At 58.4% G+C, this 25,479-nt stretch overlaps 1 protein-coding gene across 1 annotated transcript in view; it reads right to left on the bottom strand.

Annotated features, from left to right (window-relative positions):
• The window catches only part of Cmip (c-Maf inducing protein), a gene marked incomplete at its 5' end in the record, with an annotated part of 185,887 nt that overhangs the window by 75,440 nt on the left and 84,968 nt on the right, over positions 1–25,479 (bottom strand). The window contains 1 exon segment of the mRNA XM_005409360.2: positions 1,281–1,406. Within this exon segment, the coding sequence (XP_005409417.1) occupies positions 1,281–1,406 (126 nt within the window).

The raw sequence follows: 25,479 nt of genomic DNA, 5'->3' as shown, positions 1-25,479 counted from the left end.
GGCACCCTGGGCCACCGAGCTCAGCGTCCCTCCAAGGCCGTCAAAGTGACGCAGGGCCGATCTAGTGGCTACTTCAGAAGACGGCTGTAGGGCGCGTCTCCCTGGAGACAGGGTCAGCAAGGAGATGCCCCTAACCAAAGGCCCAGGCCACGCGCATGCCCCCTCCTGCACGCCGAGAGTGGGGTGAGCTTCCTTTGGCCTGGGAGTTTCCAGCATGTTGTCTCCTGGGGCTCCCCGGCTGCAGGAGGAGTCGCTCCTGGGGTGTCTGCCCTGACCGATCGGCTCTGTCACTGCTCCACCCCTGTGTGGGCCTGCAGGGCCTTCAGTCAAGGACTCAGTGGGCCAGGGTGGGGGCAGGCAGGGACCCAGGGCACCCAAGGGGCGTGTGGGACTAGACTCTTCTGGAGACTTCACAAAAGGTAGGGGAAGGAAAAGGGGCAGCCACCTTTGTAAGGATCAAGAAGTCTAAGCATGGAGCTCAGCGCTGCCAGGACCCCGTTCCCACCACATGGGGAGGTTCTGTCTCACGAAGAAGCCACGCCCAGAAGCAAGCCAGGAGGGGGAGGGAAAGATGCTACGCAGTTCTGACTCTGCGACCTCTGGATCCAGCGGTTCCCGAAACCCTCTCCTGACTTCCCAGGCACCACAAGTCACAGCCTCACGTTCATTTTTGCCTCACTAGTCAGGATAACATGCGGGTCATTTCTCACTGAAAGTCCTGACTAAGACACACAGAAGGCATATTTTCTTTTCAAGGAAAGGGGTCATACTTTTATCAGTCCCAAAAGACAAAGTCAACAGGAAGTGACAAACTTCCTCATTCGAAGTAAAGTGAAAAGCAGTATCTGATGCTCATGGGCTCCACCTTCAAACTGCTGAACGCAAAAGTTGTTTCTTGGATTTAAGGGCACTATGGAGACACATGTAAGGCACCGAGACAATGACAGGTATATAGTAGGAGCTCGGTATGTGCACATTCCCACCTTTTCTCCAGGGAGCCCTGGTTTGTACGTTTTTTTTGGTTTTTTGAGGCAGGCTCTCACTATGCAGTTCAGGCTGGCTTTGAAATCACTCTGTAGCCCAGGCTGGCCTTGAGCTCATGGTGATCTTCCTGCCTCAGCCTCCCAAGTGCTGGGATCACAGGCATGCGCCACCATAATGGGCCGGTTTGTGACTTTCTTATCCTGGGAGTTAAACAACCTTTCCCCCAGAGATGGCTGCCTCCCCGGAGGCCTGCGGCAGGCGGCAGGAGAAAGTGCTGGGTCACGTATTTACCCTACCTGCAGCAGGACGGTGCCCCCGGGGATCGTGAGCTGTAAACAGTACTTCGGGGCGTTCTCCCAGGACAGCAGCTGCACGTCCTCGATGGCGCTGTAGGAGACCGAGTTCTCCATGTACCCAGTGGGCTGCAGCAAGAGCAGACAGGAGAGAGAGGCAAGGTTAGGAGGGTGGACATGGTAGCACGCGGCCGGAGGCCCCAGACACGCTGCCCCCCACGCTCCATAGAGACCTGGGGTGAAGGGAGCCCCAGGGGCTTTGTGAGAGCCGCAGCCAATGGAAGGGTCCTGGGGGGACTCATCCTGCATTCAGAGGTGCAGCGTGGGAACAGACCAGGGACAACTCGGGGACAAGGACTGGGGATCGGTGTCCTTCACGCCCTTGGGGCCCAGTGGATGCAGCTGGAATCCAAAGGTCCCTCAGCACACGAGGCCCTCTTTAGCCCCCACTCAGAAACCAGCAACAGCTCCGCCGGCCTCCCCAGACATGCAACTGCCTTCACCGCCCAGCCGTGTTCCCAACACTACAGCTGCCCTGCTCCACAGCCCTCAATGGCTCCCAGCAGCCAGGCCTGAAATCCACACCCATGCTCCCTACACTGTCCACTGACGGCGCCTCGACCCCAGCCTGCTCCTGTCCCCAAAGGCACCATCCTTGCCTGTGTGTGCCCCTGCCGGGATTCACCGTGCTGTGCTGCACCCCGCAAATGCAATTTAAAGTCCCTGCCCAAGGAGCTGGTTTCACTCTGGTGATACAGGACGCCCACGGGGTTTCCCTGCTTTAATCCCTGTCTGCTGATGCTGAGATGGGGCGTGGGGGACAGGGTTGACGGCTTACGCTGCCTCAACGTCTCTGATGTGATGGGTTACCCGGGACTGATCCACTGCCCTTCCTTGCTTCAGTCACTGTATTTATTGAGCTTCTCCTACACCCCAGGGTTCGGGCCGGGTACACGGAGAGGCAGGGAGCAAGACAGGCGCAAGCGGACAACGGAACACGCAAGTGAGTAAATCATGTCTGCAGCGGATAGAATGCAGCAGGGGCTTCGGCCTATTTGACAGTGTGACTATGTGGCCTGGGAAATGACACGGGAGGAGGGGGTGGCGGGAGAGTGTCCTGAGGTCCCACAGGAGGAGGCGACAAGTTCACCCTGCTCCTGTCACGGCCCCAGCCACCAAGCCGGGCGGCCACAGTGCCCCCAGGCTCCCCACGCAGCGCGCCCCACCGGCCCGAGGCCCAGGCCTGCTGTGCTCCTGGCCCCCTGCACTGAGGCAGCCCCACAGTGCCTTGTCCTGAGCACCCCAGGACCCGTGGGAACCTGCCCTCCCGTCCCACAGGCCACCGTGGGCCTGACACTCAGGGTGACCGTCATTTCCTGCTTCACAAAGAAGGGACACATGAACACCTTGCTAAAATAAAGCATTCTCGTGTGAATTACCTAGAGTCACGGCCACAGCGGAGTCAGGCACACCGGAAGGTGCCTCCTGTGTGGTTATTTTTAACTACACTTGCAATCCCTCCTTTCGGAGCCACAGTGGCAGCTGAGGAGGCCCTGCCTGGCTTCCTCTCAGTAGGCCTGGCTCCTGAGCTTTTGATACCCACACATGCTGGCGGGGAGGTGCTGAGACACAGCCCCTGTGCATTCAGACAGTTGCCTAGCCACGAAGATTCAGGGATGGAAAAACCCTCTTCAGCCTGATCAAATGGTACACACCTGCCACCCCAGCACTCTGGAGGCTGAGGCAGGAAGATTTCAAGTTCAAGCCCAGCTTGGGCAACTGAGTGACTTAGCAACACCCCATCTCAAAATAAAAATTTAAAAGAGGCTGCGATGTAGCTCAGAGGAAAGGTTCTAGATTCAATCACCAGTACTGCACAAAACAGAAAAGAAAAAATACATGCACACACACACACCACCCCGCATCTCTGCCGCTGGCAGGCGCTGTGGTATCACAAGGGGACCCCCATAGAGCGGGTACAGGCAGCCCGGAGCCCTTCCAGTCACACCTGGCAATGGGCAGAAAGCACTGGGCCTTCTGGGAGGCCGAGACGCTGAGGTTGATGCTGCTCAGCACAGAGACCAGACGGACATCACCTCGGCCTCTCCTTCCTCCTCGGGATGCCCCAGGGCTGCCCGACAGCCATCTTTATTTAAAAGCAGCCCGATCAGTCTGCAGCAAGGCTTTGGGGGTAAGGACTGGGGGCCAGTGAGCACATACTGTTTTTAAGAAACAGATTTGTTGCCTCCCTACTCTTGGAAAAGGCATTCGGCCCAAAGGAGGATCAATGAGACCAACCACGGAGCCACTGACTGCACCCTGAAGCAAGGCCGTGAAAGCCCCTCTCCGAACCCTGTTCCCCCAACCACAGGATCAGAATTCATTTCATAGAAAGAGGGAGCAAGGGCTGGGGATGTAGCTCAGTGGCACAGCACCTGCCTGGCAAGTACAGAGTCCTGAGTTTGACTCCTGGTATCAAAAAAGAAAGAAGAAAGAAAGAAAGAAAGAAAGAAAGAAAGAAAGAAAGAAAGAAAGAAAGAAAGGAAAGAAAGAAAAGAAAGAAAGAGAAAGAGAGAGAGAGACAGAAAGAAAGAAAGAAAGAAAGAAAGAAAGAAGAAAGAGGAAGGAAGGAAGGAAGGAAAGAAAGAAAGAAAGAAAGAAAGAAAGAAAGAAAGAAAAAGAAAGGAAGGAAGGAAGGAAAGAAAGAAAGAGAAAGAAAGGAAGGAAGGAAGGAAAGAAAGAAAGAAAGAAAGAAAGAAAGAAAGAAAGAAAGAAAGAAAGAAAAAGAAAGGAAGGAAGGAAGGAAGGAAAAGAAAGAAAGAAAGAAAGAGAAAGAAAGAAAGAAAGAGAAAGAAAGAAAGAAAGAAAGAAAGAAAAAGAAAGAAAGAGAAAGAAAAAGAAAGAAAGAGAAAGAAAGAAAGAGAAAGAAAGAAAGAAAGAAAGAAAGAAAGGAAGGAAGAAAGAAAGAAAGAAAGAAAGAAAGAAAGAAAGAAAGAAAGAAAGAGAGAGAGAGAAAGGGAGCAGTAAAGGACAGGGACATGCCAAGGGTTTTGCATGGCAGCTGGCACTCACCAAGGAGCCCATCGAGACAAACTACTGCGAAAAAGACTAACGTGGACCTCATCTCCGGGGTCTCCCCCCCATCACCCAAATCTAACCCTGACAAAGAGTTCAGATGAGGCCGTGGCAGACAGGCCACAGAACGGCCGCCCTGGGATCGCCAAAGCTGAGGGCCATCCCAGAGCCTGCCCGAGCCAGACGGGGACAGAAATGTCACGTGGGATCCGGGACAGAAAGAGGATGACAGGGAAACGAAGTGACAGAAGCCAGTGTGGGCTCGAGGAGTATGATGCCAGTCAGCACGGTCTCTGAGTGCAACACGTGGTGCTGGTTATCAGGAGGCCAGGAAGGGGCAGGCGGGGACCTTGTCTTGTCTGTGCCACTGTTCTGTACGTCTAAAACTGTTCTAACATAAGTGTTAACAAAACTCCAAACTGGGTGTGGCAGTGCCCACCTGTAATCCCAGACCTCTGGGAGGCTGAGGCAGGGGAATTGCCAGTTCGAGTCCAGCCTGAGCAATTTAGTGAGCCCTTGTCTCAAAATAAAAAATAAAACAGGGCTGGGATACAGCTCAGCGCAAAGGCCCTGGGTTCAACCCCCTGTGCCAAACCAAGCCCAACAACAACGAAGAACCCTCGCTGTGGCCCCTGCAATGGCCCTGTTGCTGGGAAGGGAAACGGGGTGCAGCAGACACCCCCTCCCGACGTGGCTGGGCTCCGGCTGCAGCGGTGGCCACGCGGCCCGGCCCCGCCCGCTGTCCCTGGTGTTCTCACACTGCAGGGACGGTGTCACGCAGAGCTGTGGATTACCTGGTGATCTGAACACAGTGACTAACGTTGTATCAGAGGAGATTCCTGCATGGCACAGGAGGCTGAATGGGATTAAAAGAACAATCGGAGTCTCCCCGCCACCCCGAGGGACCGAGAAATCCGTCTCTAGAGGTGTTTTTTGGAGAATGAGCAGATTACAAATTTCTCCAAAGGTAAAAGCAGACTGTGCCATTCCGTTTAAACGCCATCCTGGGGAACGATGGGGCCCAATCAGATGGCAGCTGCAGCAGCTGGGGGCGGTGAGGGGCTGGCTCCCAAGGGCGGGCAGAGCTGGGGGCGGCGGCAGCACCCTTCCCTCCCGCCGTAGTGGCGGCTCCAACCGTACACGGCTGTCAAAACGCCCCACTCTGTGCAGGAGCGGGGGGACTTGGCTGTATGTAAATTACAACATCAACCTGACTAAAAAAGGCGATGCGTGGATTCGGGTGATAATTTGGAAGGTGATGAATAGAATATCAAATCGTTCAGAAAAAAACTGTCTCAAGATCACTGGTGAGCACCTCGGCGGAGCAGCTCCTCGTCTTTAATACAGAATCCCCCCATCGTGCAACGTGGAATACAACAAGGAGCAAAACAAAAGAGAATAGGGCACAGGGAGGTAGGACTTTTGCAAAAGAGCAGGGGCCCAGGAGCTGGAGGGGGCGGGGCAAGGGGTCAAAAAGGAATGCAGATGTGTTACGTGACAGAATTCACTCCTGGGGGAATGGGGTCCGCGTGTGCCGAGACAGGTGCAATTAAACAGCAGAAGAAAAATCAGACGGTGCATGACTTTGTGACACCTTTTCACACAGCATGCTACGGGCACCCTGCATTTTGCACTGTGGTCCCCGGGGCCATCGTTTCAGTGGCTGTAGAATATTCTGCCACTGTTTATTTGGTCTCTGCCCCGCCCCCCACCCCGAGTGTTTCATCGCATGCTGTTATAAACAACTCCGCAGCGAACATCCTTGTGAAACATGTTTTTCTACCCTATATTTAGGATTATTTCCTTAGGCCGCATTCCCAGAAATGGAATTACTGGGACAAAGGGTAAGAGCATATTTTACGCTATTGCCAAATTGCCCTCATTACAGAGACATTACAGGGAACTGGGAGCCCTGGCCAGCACCGAGGGGCCAGCGTCCTTGGCCGTCAGCTTGAACGGGTCCTGCTCGAGGTCACGCTCAGACGAGGCAGCTCGGGGGCGAACACGGGGCACCCGACTTGGCTGCCCTATGTGAGCCGTGGAGACGCTGGCGCCCACCAGCTGGGGTCATGGCTTGTGGGGACACTGCCCTCCTGTGGGGGTCGGGACAGGTCAGGGCCCACTTTTATCCCTCTGCTCCGGCTGAGCTGGGGTGGGGGTGTCTAGCACCTGCCAGGCGGAGAAGAGAACACCCTGCCTCTGCTCGCAGGATGAGCTGGCCGGTGGCTTTCAACTTCTGGCTCAGAGCTAGAGCAGAGGCCCGGCTGTAGGGACCTTGAGAGGGTCCCTTGGTACCTCTGAGGCCTTTGGAGCTGACACCCTGAACTGGGCACCTCCTCAGACTCCCCACCTGTCAGAGAGAGCAGGGATGGGGGACCCTCTCCTCCCAGTAGAATCCCCCAACCCTGACGCTCGCTTGAACCAGGCTCCAGCTTCCGCCCCCCTAGCCCTCCCGGGAAGCGGCTCCTCTTGCCCAAGCTGTCTGATGTTTCCATGGGGATCTCTGCAACCGCGTGTGAATCTTGGCGCCGACACCCCAAGACGGGGCTGACTCAGGCGCACGTCCCAGCCTGGGGCGGAGGTGGGGGGCTCCCGGACCCCAAAAGCAGAAGCCCATCTGGAAAGTCCCTGCATGAGCTCTTTGGAGGCTGGGCCGTGGGAGGCCAGAACAACCCTTCCCAGGCGGGGACGGTTTGAGGACAGCAGGGTGTCACAGGGCGGCCCTGGCAGCTGGCGGGGTGGGCTGCCACAGGGCCGAGCGCCCTCTCTACGTGTGGCAGTCGTCTGAGTCACGGCGGGTTCCCCGCAGCACCACTAGACGGTGGCCCCGTGGCGGGCTTTGGGGTGTGTGGAGGGGAGCTTGGTCTCACCGAAACTGAGACAAGACTCACACACACTAACCATTCACCGTGCATGGATGCACGGCTCGGTGGCATCTGGTACGTTCAGGGTGCTGTACGGCTCCCCCGTCTACCTCGGCCGGCGATGTTCTCACCCAAAGGAGCCTCCACACCGGTTCGCTCCTCCGCGTACCCCCCGCCCTGTCTCCACACAGCAGCCTCCATCTCCACAGATCCGCCTCTCCTGGACGTGTCACGCCCGCGGGACCACCTGGCCTCCCGAGGGTGACCAGCCGTGTCAGCAATCAGCGCGGCTGAACCCGGCCCTGGTGCGCTGCTGCCCCTCACCGGCCCCCCACCCCACAGGGCACCGGCGGTTTCCACCCGGCAAAGACTGGCAAGCACCTGCCAGTGTCTTTTGGAACGCGAAGGGGACACCCGCTTGCCAAGGCCACCCCACCATGCCCTCCCACGCACAAGGCCAGGCGCCTGGGTGACGCACACATGGCCAGCACCCCGTGAGGAGCTTTCGGCCCCTCGCTTCACTCAGCTGCACACACGTGCGGGCACCCAGGCCCGGGGCGAGTCTCCTCAAGGGCTCCCATGCCCCTCCCCGGCGTCCGCAAACCCAAACGAGGCCTTAGCCCACTCTGCGGCCCAGGGCCGTGCTCCTCCGGGGCCCGTGGAGCCGACGGCCGCTTGTCCGAGCCGAGTGTGGGGTCACTTGATGCTCGCGGTGAGAAAAACACGTCTGCCCTGTGTCTTCTTCAGTCTTCTCCTCTCAGTGACGGAAGCGCTTTGTAACATGTAAGACCGGATCCTCGCAGGCCCGTGTTACTCCCGGTGAGGACAGAGACACCCGAATCTGCACAGCCTGCCGCACAGGTGCCTCTCGGGCCGCTGGGCTCTTCAAACGTGTCGAGGGCCAGTATGGAGCTGCACTGTGTGTTTGACATAACTTTCAATCATTTTGCTTTACATAGCCGCTCAGGGTGAAGAGCTACCCTGCTGATCAGCTCTGTTTCAGAGACAACAGTATGTTTATCTGGTATGGATCAGAGTTTTTTTTTTTCCCATACTGGGGATTGAGCCCAAAGTCTTCCACGGAGCTACATTCTTAGTCCTTCTTAATTTTTTAAATTTTGAGACAGGGTCTTAAGAAGTTGCCCAGGCTAGGTTCAAACTCAAAATCCTCCTGCTTCTGCCTCCCCTTCATTCCCGGATTCATTTCACCTTCACCACCAGCCCCTACGGCCAGTATTGGTGCTCTGATCCCCCAAATGAGAGAGCTGAGACTTGTAATGCAAAGGCATTAGGAGGCAAAGGAGATGAAAAGGCAAAGGAGACTCCTAGGACACCGACTGTCACCTCGAGGCTGACACCACCAAGTCATTCTCTCAGATTTTTTTTTAAACAAATCTTAGATTCTAGAGCAGAATCCAGGCTCTAGCACTTGTTGGTCGGGTGGCCATAGTCCCTCTGTGCCTTGATTACCACCCACGTGAAAGGCGGCCTCATCAAATCTATGTGAAAAGAACACAGGGGTAACGAGCACTGGAGCAGGGAGGGGACTGGAACTAGCGGGGAAGTCGAATCACGCAGTCATGCTGGAAAACAGGCCTGCAGCTCCTCGGGGGTTACGGATCACCCAGCGACTCCACTCCTGGGGGTGTAGCTAAGACAGCCATAACTGTACGGTCCCACGAAAACTTGCAAGCAAATATTCGCGGGCAGCATTACTCGTAAGGGCCAACAAGTGGAAACAAATGTCTGGATAGACAAAACATGGTCTACTCCCAGAATGGAATATCTGTCAGCTGTCAAAAAGAATGACATACTGACCCCACACTACAATGTAAACCAACGTGCTGAGCCAGACACGACAGACCACAGACCGTCTGATTCCGTGGATGTGAAACAAGCAGGGCAGGCAAATCCAGAGGCAGACAGTAGATTAGTGGTTGTCAGGGGCCAGGGCGGGGGCGGGGGGGGGGGACCAGGAAGTGGGGACGACTGCTGATGAGGATGGGGTATCTTTTGGCGATGACAGAAACATGCTAGAATGAGTGGAGGTAGCCTCCCAATCTTGTGAATGCAGCAGAGACAACCAAATTACATGCTTTAAGGCGGGGAATCTTGCTGTATGGGAATTACATCCCGGCTCACAGCAAGGCAACGCTGAGCCCACCTTGAGGGTGTGTGCGGAGAATAATTAGACAGGGCGATGCCGCAGTGTGCGCAGCGGTCACAAGTGCCTGCTAACAGGTTCCTCCACGCTGTCACCGGCACCCGGAAGGGGTCGCTGAGCGTGGTCCAGCGAGCAGGCCCAGAGGGTGTCAGGGATGGGTGAGGCAAGCTCAGCTGCCAGCCTGGCCAGAGCCCACGGCAGCTGCTTCTCTGGAAGGGGCGTTTTCGAGTCTCTCAGAGGACGAAAGTGGGTTGTGCTGAAGCTTTGCCAAGTCCCACCTCCCATCATGGGTTCTTCCAGAGCAGACAGGAGCATCCCAGCCTGGCACAGGCCAGGCAACAGGGGTGAACTGTGGCTGGCAGGTCCATCGGCTGCCAAAGGCCTGGGGTCAGTCCTGGGTGACATGGTAGAGCTGGGCCTGTAGGGGAACAGACCCCGCAGCCTGGCCCTCCTCGGGCCAAGAAGGGACAGCCAGAGTGTGGGGCCATCGGGGGCAGGAAGGCTGGCCAGGGCCCTTCCTGCAGCCTGGTGCTCAGCAGAGCAGGTTGCTGGCTGTCTCTGGGCCCGTGGGGAACTCGTTAATCACAGGCCCAGCTATGGCAGCCGCCCCTTTTTATGGCCGAGTGGCCCAAGAAGTTTAATAACAGAGCAAAGGACTGGTTTCTCCATGCCTGACCCTCTAACCCTGGTCACCTCCGTGGGGTTCCCACACCTGTGGGAAGGACGGCAGATGGGTCCCTGGGGTACAGCAGTTGCCGTCCACGCCACCGGGCACCTTAGCCTTGGAGCAGCTGACAAAGTGACTCAAAAGAGTCCCCAAGTCAATCTCTGAGACCACAGCCAATGGGATGGAGTGCATCCCATGCCAGCACAGCTGGGCTATTGTAGGCTCCGTCATCAATGCCTCCCAAGGACGGGGACAGGGTGCTGCCAGGGTTTCCTCTGCAGGCAAGGCAGGGCAGGCTCAGGGCCATGACATGCGGGCCCAGGCCACAGCTGGCCACGGGAAAGGCCATGTAAATGTCAGGACCGCTGAGGTTGGGGCCACATCCTTATCCTGAACTGCATCCCTGACACCTCTGCCAGATGTGAACCTGGGCGCTGGGGGGCACTCTGCTACGGGGAGTGGGCGATGTGTGCAAAGGTGACCACTACACATCACGGCGACCCTGAAATCAAGGCGGGCCATGTGCAGAGGGCGGGAGAGGCAGGAGGCACCCTCAGGAACATCTGCAAAGGCTGCTCAGAGGCCACCGTTGGGCTGGGCCAAGCAAGGGGTCACTAGGCAGTCCGGGTGAGGGGACACAGGGACAAGGGGTCCTGGCCTGGGCCTGAGAAGCTATTGGACAAGGCTGGGCTCCAAGGAGACCCAGGCGGCGCCCGAGCAGGGCCCAGGCCGCAGGACAGCACTCTGCGACCTAAGCTCAACTTCCGAATTCCCCTTTTCTCTGTTCCTTCACTTAAAAAAAATAAAAAGTGTTGGCAGCAAAAGCTCACCAATCTTACACGGCCTGTGCGATTCACCCTTGCACACACACAGCCCTGTGCACCACCCCCAGGACCCCCGCCCCAGGAGGAGGCAGTGACCCTTTCCGGATGTGCAGATCGGCCTTGAACTCACAGGCGGCTCCCCCAGCAGAGCCATGTTGTGCAGCTGCCTCCTGCTCCACGGCGTCGCCCTTCTCTCTGGGCACCCCGCTGTACACATAGGAGTATGGGAGCTACACATCCTTGTACAGCTTTGCGGGGGTTCCTAGGTCTCAGGGTAACATGCTCACTCTTAAGCCCAGGAAGCCCACATGGGGAATTCCAGGGGTGTTTAAGAAAACAGCGCCTCTGCTTGGACACATCCTCCAGGAGGAAGATGAGGAGCCCTGGGCTGGGACGGACACAGCACTGCTTCGGCACAGCAAGGAGTCACCTGACCTTCACAGAGGCCACTTGTGGGACCTGCAGCAGAGGTGGCGCCGTGCTCAACACTGGACATGACACTCAATGAACTCCCCGGCCCTGCGGATGTGTGCTGGTGTGGCAGACAGCGGTGTCCCTCCTGGACACACCTCACACACACCACAAGGAGGGCGAGCCTGCTCCCCTGCCGGGAGCTCACAGCTGCAGGTCGCAAACAGCAGCTGCATTTTTACGTTCCCGTCACCTGACCTTCAGAGTCATCTGCCAGTCTCACACAGGCCCGTGTCCCTGAGAGGTTCCAGACATAAGGACACCAGATCGGACAGTGGGTCTGCAGGGCAAAAATGCACACCGCTGATGGTGACCCTCGGCTGCGGGGAGGACACGGCTGTGACAGTGTGGAACGAGGGCAGCCTGCTCTGGGTTCTCACCGCCCAGGGGCACCTTGACCTTGACCTTCAACTCTTTCTCTGTGCTGGCCACAGCTACTTGCATGTCATGAGTTGCCAGGGACAGGGGCCTGTGTTTCCACCCGCCACCATAGCTCATGTCCAGAATAGCCTGCGGCAGACATCTTCCTTCGGACCCCGAAGAACAACATAGGAGATAGAAACCACTATGACCCCATTGCACAGCTAAAAAAATGAGACCCAGAAAGAGAACTAACTCTCTAAACTATGCTGCTAGGGATGAATAAAGCCAGGCTTGGAACCTGCTAGGACCCTAAACTAGAAGTCAGCAAACACTTCTGCAAACATGGGCGAATTCTGATGGCTCCGTGGGGCATGTATTCTCTGTCCTGCCGACCCCAAGGAGCCGCTGGAGTGTGGAAGCAGCCACACACACACAGATGGCAGTGGTTGTGCTCCAATAAAACTTTATTTACAAGGACAAGTGCGAGGCTGGAAGTTTCGGCTGACCGCAACCATGGAAGAAGAAGTATATGTATGTGATGAATGCATAAATGGGAGCCCCTGGGTGCAATGTTTTCTCTCCTTGCCTTCTTTCTGGGGTGACTTTAGTTAGAGAGACAAGGGGTGTTTGAGTGGTGTGGGGCTGACTGGCTGACCCAGCTATTTGTGGCATCCAGCAGACTCGTGGTGCTGAGGACCTCTGTCTCCAGAAACTTCCCTTTGAGGACTTCTAAGGACTGGCCTTAGTCCTAACCCCAAATTCTGTAGAAGCAGAAACAAGTTCTGCAGCAATTTCTCAGAAGACAACTTTAGGGGGAAAGTCCCTTCAACCAAACGGCCTGGCCTCCAGGAGATGTGAGTCCCTTCTCCCAGGGTCACCCCCATCCTCTCTGGGGGGAGGGAGGCTGCTGGACATAACTCAGAAGTGACCCCCCAAGCCAAGCCGGTGGCACATCCCTGTAAAATCCCAGCCTCTCAGGAGGCTGAGGCAGGAGGATGGTGAATGAGAAGGCAGGCAGGACAATTTCTCCAGACTCTGTCTCAAAACACAGAACAAAGACCAGCAGTGACCCTGGAGCCCCTGGGCAAGTGGGCCACACCCCTCTCTTCTTGACCTGAGTGGTCAGAGACTCTGAGAGCGCAGAGAAAGCTGGAGACAAGGCCAGCGCCTTCCAGCAGCACAGCCTTCTAGAGAATACCAGGAGAACAAAGCACACGGGAAGGGGCAGAGGGGGAGGAAAGAACGAAAAGAATGTCTTGTCTCCAAATTAGGAGGAAACTGAAGCTCAGAGAGGCGCAGCACCCCCAGGGCGCCCAGCGGCCACCTGCCCCGAGGCCCCTGCCACACTGACCCACATCTGCCCACAGACTGAAGGGAGGCCCTGTCCAGGTGTCCACGCACACGGCACCGTCACGCACACGTGGACACTGCGGAGATGGACAGAAGCGCGTGGGAAAGCAGGCCAGCCCTGGACTGAGGGACGGTCTCCATGGCCTGGTGGGTACTTCCTCAAACTGGATTGAACGAACGCACCCTCCGGGGCCAGAAATCCCTGCTCGCCTCAGCTCCGCCCTCACAGGCTGGGCCCCAGCTAGAGACAGCAGCGGAACGAAGACAGAGCCTGGCTGCCCGGCCCTGCAGGACAGGACGTGCGCAACACACCCGGCGCCCAGCGAGGGCACAGCAGTGTCGGCAGCGAGGCCGACCGCGGGCCGCAGCCAGCCCCGTCCCCGGCTGTGCGGAATTCCCCGGGAGCGGGGTTACAGGGAAGCACACAGGGAGCTAAGCGGTGACAGGGGTGAGAAGGCAAGGAAGACGGGAAGTGTGCACAGGGAGGGCCAGGGTGCACTGCGGGAGGGCGCTTGCCCAGCATGGGGCAGGCCCTGGGTCCCACCCCTAGCACCCCAAGAGAAAGAGCGGCAGGGGAGCCTGGTCTGGGCAGCACAGCCATACCACTTCCTACGAGAGGTGGGCACCCCTGGTGCCTGTCCAGGGTGATATTACAGAAGCATGAGGAGCTGCGACTCGCTACGCCCCGGGGTGGCCATGCTGCCACACCAGGGACAGAGGCGCACTCTCCGAATGACCAGGAACACTCTGTCCCCCAGAAAGCCAGGGGAAGCAGAGTTAGGATCAGTCAGCCGGGGAGTAGGCAGGGGCAGGAGGTTCTGGAACAGGACCCACACTGCCTCATCTGCAGCCCAGCTCCATAGCGGCTGGCCTCCGGGGGCTACCTCACCTCTGGAGCTTCGGCTTTGTCCCTGGGAAAATGGGAATGAGGACAGGGTCTGTGCCAAGGGGTTCCCTCGACAGTTATGATGACCTGCGTCAACCTGGGAGATGAAGGGTTTTCTCCTTCTTCTTTTGCAGTACTGGGTGTGGAGCCCACGGGCTCACATGTGCTAAGCAAGCACTGTGCTGCGGAGCTACGTCCAAAGTCCTTTTTAATGTGGGACAGGGTTTCAGGAAGTCGCCCCCAACTATTAAAATTCTAGCAAACAAAATAAACAAGTGGAGGTGACAGCAAAACTATTTAACAGCTGCAACGGTGCAGGAAGGCCCGGAGGGGACAGGCTGGCCACCCAGGTGTGTCCCAGGGTCCCTACCCACCCCTCGACCCGACCACGAGGTCTCGAATCGGTACCACACAGCTGCCATGACTCCATCGAACAGAATACACAGTACCGGAGGACAAAAACCAAGCAGCCACAGGGATGCGACCTCGGAAGCCTGTTCCTGACACTCTTCAAAACGAGGGGAATGCCTTGTGGATCCCAGTGGGCTTTAAAAGAATACCCAGAATTCTGGGGTGCCGGGGTTCGAGTCCAGCAAGCTCCCCTCTTGGAGTTCCCCTTCCTCCTTGCCTCCTATACCCACACAGACAGATCCCCACCACCAGCTGCGCATGTGCAAAAAGGAAAAACCTAGTCTGGAATCTCTCCCCGTTGGGACCTCACTGCTGTGTGGGGCAGCAGGGTGCTGCTAGATCAGGAGGGTGCCGTGTGTCTTCGTGCAGACACAGAAACACAAGATTAACCCTGCTGTGCAGCCTTTCAAGAGGTCTTCGGCATTTCTCATGTTTGAGCTGGGTTTTGAAGGATAAGTAAGAGTTTATCAGGCAGAGACAGAGAGAGAGGTTGAAGGAGATGAGTCAGAAAAACGGGCTGGATCCAAATTAGGGATCTTGAGCACCAGGCTGCAGGGCCTGTGATCTCCGTTGGGTGGGGGACAGCTAAGGCAGGTGGGGCTCTCAGGGACCTGGGACCCGGGTCCCCAGTACACAAGAAACCAGGCAGGCACAGGCACAGGAGTGGGCGTTGCAGAGGGGCCCAGGCCCAGGATTACCATCCCTTTGTCTCTGCCGCTGAGCCTCGAGCCACCATCCCCCTCAGGCTGCTGTGGTTGCAGTAACCATGACCCGTACGCGTGCTCCTGTTGGGTTTCTTGTCTTGGGAACATGGCCAAGACGCCCTTTTTTACCTTGGAAGCGTTCGTGAATCCTGTGCTGTCTAGTAATGGTGCAAAGGAGGATTCTTCTATCTCCACCCTCACCACGGTCCCCAAGGGCCACCTCTCAACAAGCCGGGGTCACCAGATCCCAAATCCGGGCATGGTGTGAGACAAGCCCATTCCATGCAGGAAGCCGTTATACCTCAGAACACCCCAAGCCCCTCCTGGAGACAAAGCAGGGGCATAAGCAGATGAGAGCAGGACAGATCACAGATGCTCTTGGAGCAGCAGCTTGGGACGAGACTGACAGGCAGACCCTGGCTGGGAGACGCAGGCCCGGGAGGGGACCAGCAGGGCTGCCCGGCCTACACCTCACGCGGACACCAGGAACCTCTAGGGGCCAGGATGGAGAACCGACTGCCAGGTGCCGCGTCGTGGGACACCGTTCTCTGATTCTGTGGGTTGGATTTGTGTCTATGACCCACGTTAAAGGGCCAGCCTCCGGCAGCCTGCGGGGCACACCCAGGGCAGGCAGAGCCCAGACGCAGCGAGCAGACCTCGGCGTCGGCCAGGGACCATGGTGGGTGGGGGCACTGCGTGTACCGTACACCACAGAACTAGACACTTTCAAACAGCTTTAAACTTGATCTCAATTTTTTGAAGTCCAAGACAAATGCAGGAATTCTGAGAACTTCCCAATGCCAACGGGGAAGCTAAGGTCCGGAGCCTCTGTCCCTCCTAGACATTCAAAAGGACCAGTTCCAGGACAGCAAGTCACCGGCTGGCAGCAGTCATGTGCAGCAACTGAGGTGACAGATGGCGCCAGGATGGAGCAGGGACGTTTCTAAGACATCGTCATCATAGGTGGTCTCCCTCACGGGGTGAGCCAAGGCCCGTGCCAAGCGTGCAACGCCGTCGGTCTACACTGCTGGTCTCCTCACACCACCCATGGCCTCGTCAACACCACAGCCCCGCCAGGAGGCCCGGTCCCCTCTCCCAGTGGGGGAGGGCTGCTTCAGCCGCATGTACAAACACTGCCGTACGTACTCTCGGCTGAAATAAATAATCTCAGGGCTGGATTAAGAGTCTGTTTCCTGAGCTATGGACCCACCGTTTATTCAATCATCAAATATTTACTTCCTGTGTGCTTCCTGTGTGACATAGAGGTACTGCCAGTGTGTTCTAGGTACCGGGGACACAACTTTCAACACAACAGACAAAGCTCCTTCCCTTCACGGGGTGTCACACCAGTGGGGGTCTTTGCAACACAGCTGAACCCCACCTCCCCCGGTGGGATCGCTTCTCGCGACCTGTTCTGCTGCCACAGCTATAGGTCGGCCATTGTCACACTGAACTTCCCTGCTGAGCTCAGCACCCTCCCCCAGCTGGCCATGGTGGTGCACGCCTGTACTCTCAGCACTCTGCGAGGCCGAGGCAGGAGGATGGCAAGTCTGAGCCCAGCCTGGGCAATCTGGCAACTTAGCCAGACTGTGTCTTCAAAATAAATAAAGAAATAGATAAACAAATAAATCAATAAAAACTCTCAGCACTGTACCCCGAGCCTGGGGTCAGTCCTGCTGTTTCTCTCCCCTGACTCACCCACAGCCCTCTCCCCGCTCTTCCAGCCCCGTCTCCTCTTGATTTCCTTCTGGAATCTTGTGTTCCCCTCTGGACTTCCGGCCCGAGTGTCCCCCGCTCCGAGGGACCCAAATACGCTCAGGAGTTGTCTTGCTGAAATACAACTTAAGGGTATTTCTTGGCCCAGGGACTCAATAGCCGACTTTGCCAGCAGAAAAAACCACTTGCGTCCCTGACTCTGTGTGAATTAAGCAGCCTCTACAGGGCTGTGCAGATGTTCTGGTCCTTCCTGGAGGCAGGTGGAAAACAGGGTCCCAAAATGTCTTAGTGGAGGCCGAGAAGAAGGGGTTTGGACCCACAGAGAGGAAGAGGTGTCTTCTAACAGCCTCCGCGGGGGCGGCCGTGGAAAGGGGGACGGTGAGACGCCAGCCTTCACATCTGCTCTGCGCAGCCCTGAGGTCCAGCCACCCGCTCCACCCGGAAACAGGGCTTCCCGGTGATTTATTTCTACAGAGCAGAATGGGGCACCGCGGGAGAAAGAATTCCCATTGAGCCCGGGACAGCCGCTCCATGAGCGAGGAGAGCAGCCTGGTGACCGGGGCCTGCGGGTCACTGCGCGGAGCCTCCTGCGTTCTGTCGGGACCACAGCAGGGGAGCCCACAGCCCGGGCCCAGGGTGCAGCTGTGATGATGCAGAGATGGGACATTCACACAGAATCCGCTGCTGCCATCCACGGAGAGACAAAGGGCCCGGCAGCAGGACGTTGGCAGGAACCCGGGAACAATTCTGTCTTTCACCGCAGGTCAGGCGGCCAAGGCCAGGGGCAGTGCGAGGCGGAGCTCAGCCTGTGCACGCCAGGGCCTCAGAACTCTAATGGCCTTAGACAAGAGCACCCCCTCTGTCTAGGCTTTCTGGAGGTCAGGAGAAGGCGTCCTTCGCTCTGTCTCACGGGCATGACTGCCGTTGGGCGCACCTTCCACTGCACGCCGCGGTCAGGACTGAGGCAGGGGACGGCTGTAGGCCCCTGCACAGGCTATGTGTGGCATCTTCATTCTCCGCCAGTTTCCCACTTTCCCTAGACTCAGGCTGTCGGGCATAGCTGCCCGACGACAGCACGTCCGGTCACGAAGGTCCCTGACTCTGTCCGGCTCTGCTGCTCCTAACCTGTGGGTCTCGGGAATCCGCGCCACGCCTGCGTGTGGACAGCGCCCAGGGCCCTGCTGGGATCGAGCGCCGGGAGCTCAGCACGTGCCGGCCACCACCCTCGGAACGCTTCTCCCTGGGGTCTGGGCTGGGCTGCAACTGTCGTGTCTGCCCACAAGCGGCCTTGGAACTGCAGGGCTTCCTCTGTGTACTGACAGTGAGGTCTAGGGTGACTCAAAGCAGAAGCCCTGCAGCTGGAAACCCAGGGTGCAGCTAAAGGTCACGCATGCCTTTCAGGACAGCCCTTTGATCCTCTGATCCCCAGAGGGACCCATCCCAACTCCATCTGATAAGCGGCTCAGGAAAGCACCCCTGACCCCCGGTCAGGCTCAGACTGCGCCCAAGAGGCACAGGCCAGGTGGCACACACATTCCAGGGCGGGAGCCCAGGTGGGGGCCGAGTACACAGGGGCCCTAATATGTAGGAAAAGCCTCTCCCCAGGGAGCAGTCCCAGGCCCTTGGGGAGGAGGCTCGGGGCTTGGCTTCCCGGGCTCCACCCCAGCTCAAGGTCCTTTGCCATGACGCAGGCGGTTTCATCGCCCTGGGCCTCAGTTTCCCCTCTGGCCTGAGCCCAGGGTGTTCATGTGAGGGTTAAACTGCTCCTAAGACACGAAGCCCAGCCACTCCCTGTCCAGGTGTGCACACCCAAAGGGACTGAAAACGTGACTCAAATATTTGCACAAGAATGTTTGAGGCGGGTTATTCACACGAGCTGAGAGGCGGAAAGCCCCCAAGCGGCTGGGACAGAGGACAGATAACAAACCTGGGAAACAGGACTGACACCCAGGGCCGGCGGCTGTGGAAAGGGCCAAAGCCCGGTGCACAGGTGGACCTCGAAACCACTGCCGTGCGACAGAGCCAGACACTCAGGCCACAGGAGGGTTCTCCCAACGCCCGCGTGGCGAACCAGACAAGGCAGCGTGGGGCTGCCAGGGCTGCGGAAGGCACGGATGGCTAACGGCACAGGGGTCCTTTGGGGATGGCGCAGTCTACGGAGGGAGGGTGGAGTGGTGGTGGGCGACACTGCCGGTGTCCTACGTGCCCCAGTTCCACAGGAGGTGAATTTTGCATCTGTTAAAAAGGAAAAACCCACTTTCGCTCAGCACCAGGGAGGGGCCCGCTGCACCCTCACCCCCGGAGCCAGGAGACCTGGGCTTGTCTGTCTCCATCCCACCCAGTGCTTTGGAAACCCATTACACCTTTTTGTTTTTAAGTGGCGGAACCCTTTCTCCAAATGTAATCTCCGCCCAGAGCCCCAGCAGGTGAAACTTTAGGCAGGCAACCCAGGGAGGCGGCAGAGCGCCCAGGCTGTGTCCCCTGGTTCCCCTGTGGTCTCCAAGTCTGGCTTCCTCATGAGATGGCCCGGAGCTGTCCTGCCTGCTGGCCTCCTACCCTAAGGGACAGATCGGCTGCCAAGGCCTAGAGGGCTGTGGGGGGCCACAGAAAAGTGGGCTGGACTGCTGGAGCATGGAGAGAGCAGGACTACAGCTGGGCGTGGTGGGTGCCTGGAATTCCCACACTCGGGGAGGCTGATGCGGGAGGATGGCAAGTTCACGCCCAGCCTGGGCAATTCAGCAACTCAGCACAGTTAAGAAGAAAAGGACTGGGGGTGTAGTCCAGGATGAAGGCGCCAGGCTCGATCCCCAGTGCTTTGGTCAATCAAAAACCGAGGCACAGGGCGGCCAGGGGCTACCCCAGGGTCACCCGGGATTCCTGTCTGAATCTGGGATTTTTACGGAGGAGAAAACAGACTCAACAGAAGGAAGCTGTTCTCCTCAGAGTGGACTATGAGCTCCAGCTGGGAGGAGAGGGGAGGGGAGGGGAGGAGGGCACACCGAGGGGCCAGGCAGGAGGACGCCCGTGGGGAGGCAGGGGCCAGGGTGTGCAGGCGTGCGGTGGCCCTTATCGCAGCTGGTGCCGGCTGCTCCCAGGTCACCGTCCCTGGAGAGGGACAGGGAGGATGTTTGTCCATCTTCTGCTCGGTCTCCACATGGAAAAGCTCAGGGTGACTTCATAGCTGCGGGCCGAAGGGACGGAAAAGGGACGGGAGATACTGCAGCAGGATCGGGGCCCCGGGACAGTGCTGTCATTCCCCCTGTGGAGGTGACAACTCACGGGAATGCACTGAGAAGTCCTGCAAAACCTGTGTTCTGACGTCACAGAATGTATATTTTTGTGCATTTTATTGCTGCTATCTTTCCTTTTGTTAGCAAACAGGACAAAATCCACCTTGGGGAACACCAGGCTAAGCTACTCCTTGGGGTGGTGGAGAAGTGGGTGGCAGTGTCTCTTCTGGAAAGCAGAAAGAAATCCCTCTCAACTCACTGCCTTGCTACCGGAACTCTCAAACGAAGGCCATATCCCTTAGGGCGCCACTCAACGCCCCAGACAATAGGGTGCTGTCCCGCTTTCCTCCCCTCACAAGCAAGGCAAGTTCACCCCACGAACAGTACTGTTCAGTGGGAAAGATGCCAGGCTCTGGCTCATGTGCAAATCCTGGCTCTACCTCTCCCTAGCTGTGTGCCCTTAAGCAACTAACTGAACCTCTCTGTGCCTTGATTTTCTCACCTGTAAAATGGGCACAACGTTGTATTTCATCAATTCATAAAACTGATGTGATAACCAAGCGCTGGCTTTTCTTTCTTTGAGGAAGCAAATAGGATCTCTCCCAAACAGTCCTGGGGCTGCTCCCCATGGGGTTGCTACCGGGATTAGTTGAGATAATACATGCTCAGTGCTCAGGATGTACCAGGTACGAGGGATGCACCTGGAAGGTCTTGCCCTTGTTTTCAAAAGTTTTGCAAAACTTATTCAAGTGTAGGTAAAAGATTCAAGACAGACTGAGTCAGACTCTACATCAGAAAAATATTCGAGGGGCTGGGGATACAGCTCAGTAGCTTAAGCACCTGCCTAGCAAGCGGAAAGTCATGAGTTCAATCCCCGATACTGAAAAAAAAAAAAAACCTGAGAAAAATATTTGACCCCAAGAGATGGCACTGACTCAGCCTACCCCTGCCAGACCCGGGAAGGTGCAGTGAGGGCCCTGAACCCAGGACACCTAGGCTCACATAGTGGGGCTCAGACTGCAGGGATGTCACCACCTGCACGTCACCAGGGACCCCTGGAGGTGGGAGGGGCAGGAAGGAGCTGGCCCCAGGGCCCTCAGCTGTTTACTCTGCACTAAAGGGTGAAGTCAGCCTCCACAGGGACTGGGCCCCTGGGCCCCAATCATCACTGGATCATCACTCGTCAGCACTGTGCTGAGGCCCACAGCCGCCGAGCCCAGCCGGAGCCCAGGGAAATGTTTTCCTACCCAGTAGCTGTGTCACCGGGCAAGGACCAGTCAGCACGGGCACACAGAGTCACTGCAAAGCCAACTCAGTCCCAACAGCTCCTCAGAAATGTTCCCATGCCACCATGCGGCTCAGCGCCACATCTCCGTGCCTCAGTTTCCTCCTCTGTAAGATGGGGATGATCTGACAGGCCCCTTGTATGTCTGGGTAAAGGCTGACTGAGATCACCTGGGGAATCGTACAGTAAGTGCTTGGTTAATCTCAGTTATTCCAACTGGCTGTGGTGGCACATGCCTGTGATCACAGCACTCGGGAGGCTGAGGCAGGAGGATCACCATGAGTTCGAGGCCAGCCTTAGCGAGACAGTGAGTTCAAGCCCAGGCTGAACTGCACAGTGAGACCCTGTCTCAAAAAACAAAACAAAATCTTAACGATTCACTCAGGTGGCTGCTTCACAGAAGCAGGGACAGCAGCTGCTCCCAGGAGCCATCCCCATTGCCCCCGGGCGGGCAGAGTGGCCACTGGCAGAACCGGTCTGCAGAGGAATGAGACGCACACCCAGGCCGGGACGCGTCCCAGCCAGCGCTGCGGCCCTCCCAGGGTTTCTGAGTGACTGGGCCTTCATTTCCCAATGTGTCTATCGCCAAAGCCTCCGACAGCTTCCACGCGTCCACCGAGCCCCTCTCCTTCCCCGACGGACCGGCAGGCGCCCCAGGCAGGCAGTGACAGGCTGCGCTGAGCTCCTGGGTCCGCCAGGTCCCAGGGCTCCACCCGGTCCTGCTCAGCCAACAGCACCAGGTGCCAAGCCTGGCAGCCGCACCGCATCCTGCTGCCAGCCAGCGTGAGGACTCCTGGGGCTGCAAAGGCTGCTAGTGCCCGGCTTGGGCAGCCCCAGGACGGGAAGAGAGGGGGCAGGCGGGGGTGGGAGGAGGATGAGAGGGGGGGCGGCCTGGAGGCCTGAGGACCTGGGCAGGTGCTCTGGCTGGCACGCCTGGCAGTGCCCACCCAGGGGACTAGCATGGCTCCAGAGAAGGGCCTCTGATGTCCTGCAGCGGTGCTGTCCAACGCAGCAGCTACATGCAGCTCCTGAGCTCCTGGATGGTGTGGCCAGCGCAACCCGCGGCCCGAATTCTTCTGCAAGGCACCGTGACAACCGTGCTGTCTGTTGGGGGCCACGGAGGGCCCTGAGGCACAACTTTCGCCCTAGCATCAGGGAAGTCCCAGCAAACTGTCCCCCTCCTTGAGAAGCAAGGGGTCGATGTCACAACTACCCCCAGGGACCTGGCCACCGCTGGGCCACCAGGCAAGCAGACCATCAAGGAAGGAGTCTGGGTGTGAGAGCAGGGAGCAGGCTTGAAGATCTCAGCTGCCCCGTGCGAGGTGGACAGGGGCCCCTGAGAGGTGGCTTCTGTCTCCCTGTCCTAAGGAAGGATGGGAGGACCATCTCCCGGGCCCCGCGGACAGAGGCAGAAACAAAAGAGCCCCGAACAGTAGGTGCGTGGGGACCACTGGCTCCATAGCTCTGTGCGGGCCCCGGAGTCGCGCTGAAGTGTGAGGGGAACAAGGAGCCCATGTGTCCTTGAACCCCAGCCCCACAGCCGACCTCAGCCCCAGAGCTGCTGGGGAGCCGCGGCTCTGCCCAGAACGGACCCCGCTGCTCTGAGCACAGCCACACAGGAGGTCAATGCTGGGGACAGAGCTGGGGACGGCAGCCCGAGACGATGGAGGTCCCGGGCGAGGCCTCTTTGGGTCCCTGGGAAGAAAGCACAAGCGGACGGAGACTGAGAAGGGGGCACAGCCAAGGACACAACGGTGCGTCATCCTGGCGGGGCTGCAGACTCCTCGTCACAGGGCCCACCAAGGGCCCCAGGTGCGACCCCACCCCGTACCCCATGTAGCAAGACTGGAAGGGGCGCAGGGATGGACAGGCGGGCGCCAGGGCACGGAGGGAAGGAGGGTGGCTCTGGGCCTGGGGCAGGGTCCTCACGCGGGCACCACCCCGACAGAGGCGGAGCAGGGCGTGGCAGGGACACACCCAGCCCACCCCGCTGGGAGGGGGGGAGGCCTTTTATCTTCAACCGATTCATTTTTTAGAGCAGTTTCAGATGTACAGAAAAACTGCCAAGACAGCACAGGGAGTTCCCACGTCCGCACCCCACGCCCAGCTTCCTCTGCTATTTACACTGCAGAGCGGCCGGCGGGGCACATTCTGTAACAGTGAGCGAAACAGAACCGGGGTCGACGCACCCTGACAACCGAAGCAAGTCCGCGCTGCATTCCGACTTCCTGCCTCTCCCTAGCGTCGCTGTCCTGTCCCAGCGCCCACGTCACAGGGGGCATTTTCTCTCTGGGCCTCCTCGGGACTGTCACAGCCTCTCAGGCTTTCCCTGTGTTAGGGGACCTGACCGGGACAGTTTTGTCTTGGTTTGGTTTGGTTTTGTTTATAACAAGGCAGGGTCTCACTATGTAATTCAGTCTGGCCTTGAACTCACTATGTGGCCCAGGCTGGCCTCAAACTTGCAGTGATCCTCCTGCCTCAGCCTCCTGAGTGCTGGGATGACAGTACACCACCATGCCAAGCCTACTCTGCCAGCTTTGAGGAGTGCTGGGCACACACCCGATAGACAGACCTGCAGTGGGGAGGTGTCTGATGATCTCATGATTGCACTGGGGCGATGGACCCCTGGGCAGAAGGTCGAGAGGTCAGATGTCCTCCCGACGTCCTCTGTGAATAGAGGAACCATGCCCGGGACAGGTACAAGGATGACGAGTCACCCTGCAAGGCACGGGGCACAGGAGGGCTCAGGAGACACTGCCGAGACTACAAACAGCGGGCTCAACTCATGGTGGAGAGGGAGTGGGAGGTGGAGAGGGGATCTCTGGGCACAGCGTGGTGGTTCTGCTCCGTGCCCAGGCTCCTGCCCTGCCACGGCCCTCTGGGTCGCCGCTGCTAAGGGCCTTCCCACCCTGCCTCTCGCGGGCTGGCCCCGTCGCCCCAGGAGCCCACGGCCAGCGCTGGTGACAGGGAGGACACTGAGGGGCAGTACCCGGCTCCATCAAGGAGCGGCCCGGTCATTTCGAGCTCAGCACAGTGACCCCCGAAGTGGTGGCACCTAAATTACCAGGGCACTTGACCCGAAGTGCCAACACCAGGGCAGGCTGCAGGGACACGCGTGGCCACAACCCACGAAACACCAAGCGTGGCCTGTGCCACCCACGTTGCCCACAAAGGTGGGGGCTTCTAGCAGCAACCTCCACACAGCTTGAGTCTCAGCCATTTTGGACCGGGACAGGAGGACCCTGCAGGAGGGCGTGGTGTCCCCACTGGAGCTCCCCAAAGGGCGGGAAGGAGACAGATTCCAGGAAGGCCCTGCAGGAGGGCGTGTGGGTGAGGGACAGGGGCAGGGACACACATAGCAAACGCTACCAGGGCATCTGTGACACACACTGTCCGGTCCTCACAACACCCTTCAGGTGACTGTCACTTCTCTTACAGATGAGCAAACAGCCTGGGAGACCCAGGGGCCTGGCACAGTATGGGACAGCTCCCTCTGCCACAGCCAGGCGCCACGGGACAAAGCGAAGGCAAGTGTGCTCGGGGCTGCGGCGCGGGCTCCCCAGGACCACCCGGTCACCACGCGCCTCGGCGCCCCAGCTGCACACAGGGTCAACCGGCGCCCGGGACGAACCCGTGCTCGTGAGCGGCGCTGCCAGTGTGTTTGAGGAACCGCAGGCGGGGAGCGGGAGAAGGAGAGCGCCCAAGGGCACCAACTTAGAAGCAGGGGCGATGCACCCAGCAGGGCGCACGGGTCCCTCCTTCCACAACGCACGGCGGCCACGCTCCAGCTGGTCTGGGTTTCCCGTCGGGAAACCTTGCCCCGCTTCCCGTTTCATCCGTGTCTCTGCTTACTGGGAGCCCGGGGTGTTCTGCACCCCGTGACGGCCTGCCACCTCACCGCCCCCTCAGGTTTGTCACTGACCCCGCCGCTCTTTGCACAGGCAGGTCCCAGACTGTCCTCTGCCAACCACGCCCCGGGCCAGGCCCGCGGGTCCTCTCGCGCCTTTTGCGGCGGTTCCCAGCCAGGCCAGTGTCTGTGTGGAGCTCGAGGGCCAGACCCAGGTGGCCCTTCCTTGGCGGCCGCTGCCTCCACCCGCAGGAAGAGCCGAGGTCAGGGCCGCCGGTGCTCTGGGGCGTCGGTCCCCGCTAACCGGCTTGGAAGCGAGAAGCAAACGTGAAAGTTTCTGCTCCC

Source organism: Chinchilla lanigera, unplaced genomic scaffold (genome assembly GCF_000276665.1).
Source record: "Chinchilla lanigera isolate Chin_1 unplaced genomic scaffold, ChiLan1.0 scaffold00121, whole genome shotgun sequence".
NCBI classification, from domain to species: Eukaryota; Metazoa; Chordata; class Mammalia; order Rodentia; family Chinchillidae; genus Chinchilla; species Chinchilla lanigera.
Note: the sequence above shows the minus strand (reverse complement) of the source record. Positions and strands in the feature narration are given on the sequence as shown.